Source organism: Haematobia irritans, chromosome 1 (genome assembly GCF_050003625.1).
Source record: "Haematobia irritans isolate KBUSLIRL chromosome 1, ASM5000362v1, whole genome shotgun sequence".
Classification (NCBI taxonomy): domain Eukaryota; kingdom Metazoa; phylum Arthropoda; class Insecta; order Diptera; family Muscidae; genus Haematobia; species Haematobia irritans.
In genome coordinates this window covers 145,384,965-145,389,425 of record NC_134397.1, presented here as the reverse complement: position 1 = coordinate 145,389,425, position 4,461 = coordinate 145,384,965, and the positions used below count along the sequence as shown (strand labels likewise).

The 4,461-nt window shown below is 37.3% G+C and overlaps 1 protein-coding gene across 1 annotated transcript in view; it reads right to left on the bottom strand.

Annotated features, from left to right (window-relative positions):
* Window positions 1-4,095, bottom strand: part of mil (milkah) — a gene marked incomplete in the record, with an annotated part of 16,375 nt that extends 12,280 nt beyond the window's left edge. The window contains 3 exon segments of the mRNA XM_075314218.1: window positions 3,482-3,605; window positions 3,674-3,840; window positions 3,901-4,095. Coding sequence (XP_075170333.1) covers window positions 3,482-3,605; window positions 3,674-3,840; window positions 3,901-3,975 — 366 coding nt within the window.
* Window positions 4,096-4,461: the final 366 nt, after the last annotated feature.

Here is a 4,461-nt window from a genome sequence, read left to right as displayed (position 1 = left end):
TATATATATATATATATGAAGGACGGACACCAAGAGCTAGATCGACTCAGGAGGTGATTCTGAGTCGATCGATGTATATTTTATGGGGTCTAAAATCAATATTTCTAGTAAGCACTTTTTTTTGGCAGATCAAAGTTATTATAGACTCACCACTATGTGGTTTAGGGTATAAAAAGTTTTACTTGATAATTTATAAATACAATTTCAGTTGGCAAAAAACAAACAAACGTCTTGAAATTTACCTTCGATCCAGAATATATATATAGTTTATAAAGTCAGAAATCGGAATGAAATTAAGTTTGAACACAAAAAGATATCGCATGCGGTCAAATTAGGAGAATAAGTACACCATATGAAAAACAGTCTTTTTTGTCCCTGCAGCTAAACTCGACAAATTTTGCCATGAAGAGGCAGATGGTGTGAGCCAGTGCGAGAGCGGTAGCATTTTCTTCAATTCAATGTGGAATAATCCCAATAATAAGACATAGTGCAGTCCATTGATCGTTGTACTCTTCTCTAGGTAGCCGTTGTGATATTCACATTTTGTGAAAAGTGGTTATCACATTTCTGGTCAGTAGATTCATGTATGATCAACTAAAATGGAAACAGAATCAAAGTCGCTTCACCATAGGATGGGTGGTATATTAACTTTGTCATTCCGTTTGTAACACATCGAAATATTGGTCCCATAAAGTACATATATTCTGGGTCGTGGTGAAATTCTGAGTCGATCTAGCAATGTCCGTCTGTGGAAATCAAGCCATCTTCCAAACGAAACATGCTATCAAAACTTGGCACAAGTAGTTCCTTATTGATGTAGGTCGGGTGGTATTGTAAATGGGCCGTATCGGACCACTTTTATGTATAAAGGGTGATACGGTCAAAATTTGGTCAATATAAACTTGACGTATTTCTTTCAATTTTGCATTTAAAAAACCTGAACACCCCTCATTTTGAAGGTGTGTGTGTAGAATGTTGCTCCTTTTTGATTTTGGAATTCACTCTTCAGTTGTCAAAATGCCGTCCAAGCAAGAAGAGCAGCGTAACAAAATTTTGCTCGCGCATCGCGAAAATCCGAGTTGCCAAAGTTGCCAAATCAACCGTTACAAATGTAATTAAAGTGTTTGGGGAACGTTTGTCGACAGCCAGGAAGTCTGGATCGGGGGAAAAACGAAAATCGGAAGCCGCTGAGACGACAAAGAGAGTTGCCGGTAGTTTCAAGCGAAACCCTAACCTCTCTCTCCGAGATGCCGCAAATAAGCTGGGTGTATCGTCTACAACCGTGCATCAAGCCAAAAAACGAGCCGGACTATCGACTTACAAGAAGGTAGTGACTCCAAATCGCGATGATAAACAAAATACGACGCCCAAAACGCGATCCCGGAGGCTGTACACGACGATGCTGACGAAGTTTGACTGCGTGGTAATGGACGACTAAACCTATGTCAAAGCCGACTACAAGCAGCTTCCGGGACAGGAGTTTTACACGGCAAAAGGAAGGGGAAAGGTAGCAGATATTTTCAAGCACGTAAAACTGTCAAAGTTCGCAAAGTAATATCTGGTTTGGCAAGCCATTTGTACCTGTGGCTTGAAAAGCAGCATTTTCATAGCTTCCGGGACTGTCAACCAAGAAATTTACCTGAAAGAGTGTTTGAATAAACGTCTGCTGCCTTTCCTGAAGAAACACGGTTGTTCCGTACTGTTTTGGCCGGATTTGGCATCTTGCCATTACGGTAAAAAGGCCACGGAGTGGTACGCCGCCAACAACGTGCAGGTGGTTCCCAAGGACAAGAACCCTCCCAACACGCAGAGCTCCGCCCAAATGAGAAATACTGGGCTATTGTCAAGCGGAACCTAAAGAAGACCAAAAAAACTGCTAAGGACGAGCAGCAGTTCAAGGCAAACTGACTTTCTGCGGCGAAGAAGGTGGACAAGGTGGCTGTACAAAATCTGATGGCAGGTGTCAAGCGTGAGGCCCGGCAATTCGGATTTGGAAAAGCGAAAGCCTAACTGAATATTTTTCCTGAATTTTATACTAATTGAACTTGAAAAAGAAATTTAATTTGATTTTTTAAATAAACGAATTCACCGATTTACACGCGTTTTCCCTTGACCAAATTTTGACCGTATCACTCTTTAGCCCCCATATACGCGGACCCCCGGATTTGTCTTGCGGAGCCCCTTAGAGAAGCAACTTTCATCCGATCCGGTTGAAATTTGGTACGTGCTGTTAGTATATGGTCTGCAACAATCATGCAAAAATTCGTCCATATCGGTCCATAATTGTATATAGCCCCCATATAAACCGATCCCCAGATTTGAACCCCGGAGCCTCTTGGAGGAGCAAACTTCCTCCGATCCGACGGAAATTTGGTACGTTGTGTTAGTTTATGGCCTCTAACACCCATGCAAAAAATGGTCCATATCGGTCCATAATTACATATAAACCGATCCCCAGATTTGACCTCCGGAGTCTATTGGAGGAGCAAAATTCATCCGATCTGATTGAAATTTGGTAGGTGGTGTTAGTATGTAGTCTCTAACAACCATGCAAAAATTGCTCATATCGGTCCATAATTATATATAGCCCCCATATAAACCATATAATCTACCTTCTTTTTGTATAATATATACCCCTTATAGATTAACTTGTGGATGACATTCTTTAGTAGAACTTTCTACGCAATCAATGGGTACTTTCGGCCTGGCCGAACTTATGGCCGTATATACTTGTGTTTATATATTTTTTTTTAATTTGGAAAAGTCGGACTTTTAAAAATTTGGCGAAGTCCACTTTTAGAGTTTTCAACTTATTCAATGTTTGGAAAATATATTTTCGACACTTGGACTTTTTGTAAATTTAGTAAACTCGACATTTTTGAGCTGTGGTTAACCGAATAATTTGACATATTGATAGTAACTGCATGTACACATGTAACCCTTTTAAAATAAATGATATATGCCCATATGTAAAATAATTTGACAGTTTATCGAAGGAATTTATATGGTAAAAGTAGGCTTGAAGTTTTCTTTAACTTTTTTGCATATGGGGGATAGTCTACAGATAGTCTCAGAGGTATCATAGTAATATTTACATCATATTTCTATTATAATCCAAAGTCGACTTGACTTCGACTTTTTCACTCTTTTGGCAAAAAGTCGAGAAGTCGATTATGTACTTTTGTATCCCCAACAGAAACTGGGTCAAGCTAGGACTCATGAACATATTTGACCAAAATGAGCATCAAATTTTTTCCATGATCTTTTTTAAAATACCTGGGTACAGTTTTTAGAAATCACTCCTATGGTTATGTTATGTATTCAATATGAGCTAAAATGTTTGCTGGTTTTACTATGGTGACGAATTCTTTTTTGATTTGTCAAATATTGACCTAGTGTGACTGTACATTAAATCCAGCAAAAAGTTTTGTCATGTGTATGATCCTACACTACATTACATCTACGTATCCTTAGGACTTACCACCAATATTTGCTCATCTTTCTTACTAATGAACTCCGTATATGAAGCTTTTAAAACTTTCAACCAAAAATTTTTAATACTTTTTATTTCACCTCCATCTCCAGGACTTTGATTTTTGAGGCTTCTATAATAACAACAAAGAACACGGAATTTGTTGGGATCAAATTTGTTCAAAGAGATTCAAAAACTTACTCTAGCAAATGTAGTCTTCTATCGAAGACTTCATCATGTTTGGACTCCATCGATTTTTCCAGATTATAAATTCCCTGTTGAAGCTCAACATCCAGTTTTACCGTATCCAAGTAAAGCTTTTTCAACTCTCCAATTAATTTAAATTCCCTGTCCGAATATTTTGGTTCCTGTCAAAGGAACGGTCAGTTTGAAGGCTTATTTTCGCACGAATATAAAATTAATCTTACCAATGGGGCTTTTTTCTTGTCCGACAAAAGTGAAGCCTTAGCAGCCTTAGATGATGTGCGATTTTTTACATCCATTTTCTATGCTATTCTCTATTCAAAGAGTAATTCCACAATAAAAGAATGCAAGCCTTGGAAAAATTGATAATATGAATATATTTCTCCAATAAGAATTGACATACAAATCAAACAAGAAACGATTTTTTTATTTGAATTTTTTAAAGCAGGTGTGAATTGAAATTAGATACAGACGGATCAAGACATATTTGAGAAAGGTTCGTCTGCTTACACTATTAACTTTGTCATTCCGTTTGTAACATATCGAAATATTGCTCTAAGTCCCCATAAAGAATATATATTGTTACGAATTTGATATTGAAGTTTATTTAAATTAGTTAAATTAGTTTAAATTAGTTAATTTAAAATTTCGAGTTGTAACGATCAGATTACGTCATCACTTGTTAAAATCACCTCTTTATTTTCTAGTACTTTCCTAAACATCTTTTGTGTTCTTATTGTAAAGTAACCCTTTTGTTTTGTCAGTCGTAAGCTAAACGTCAAACA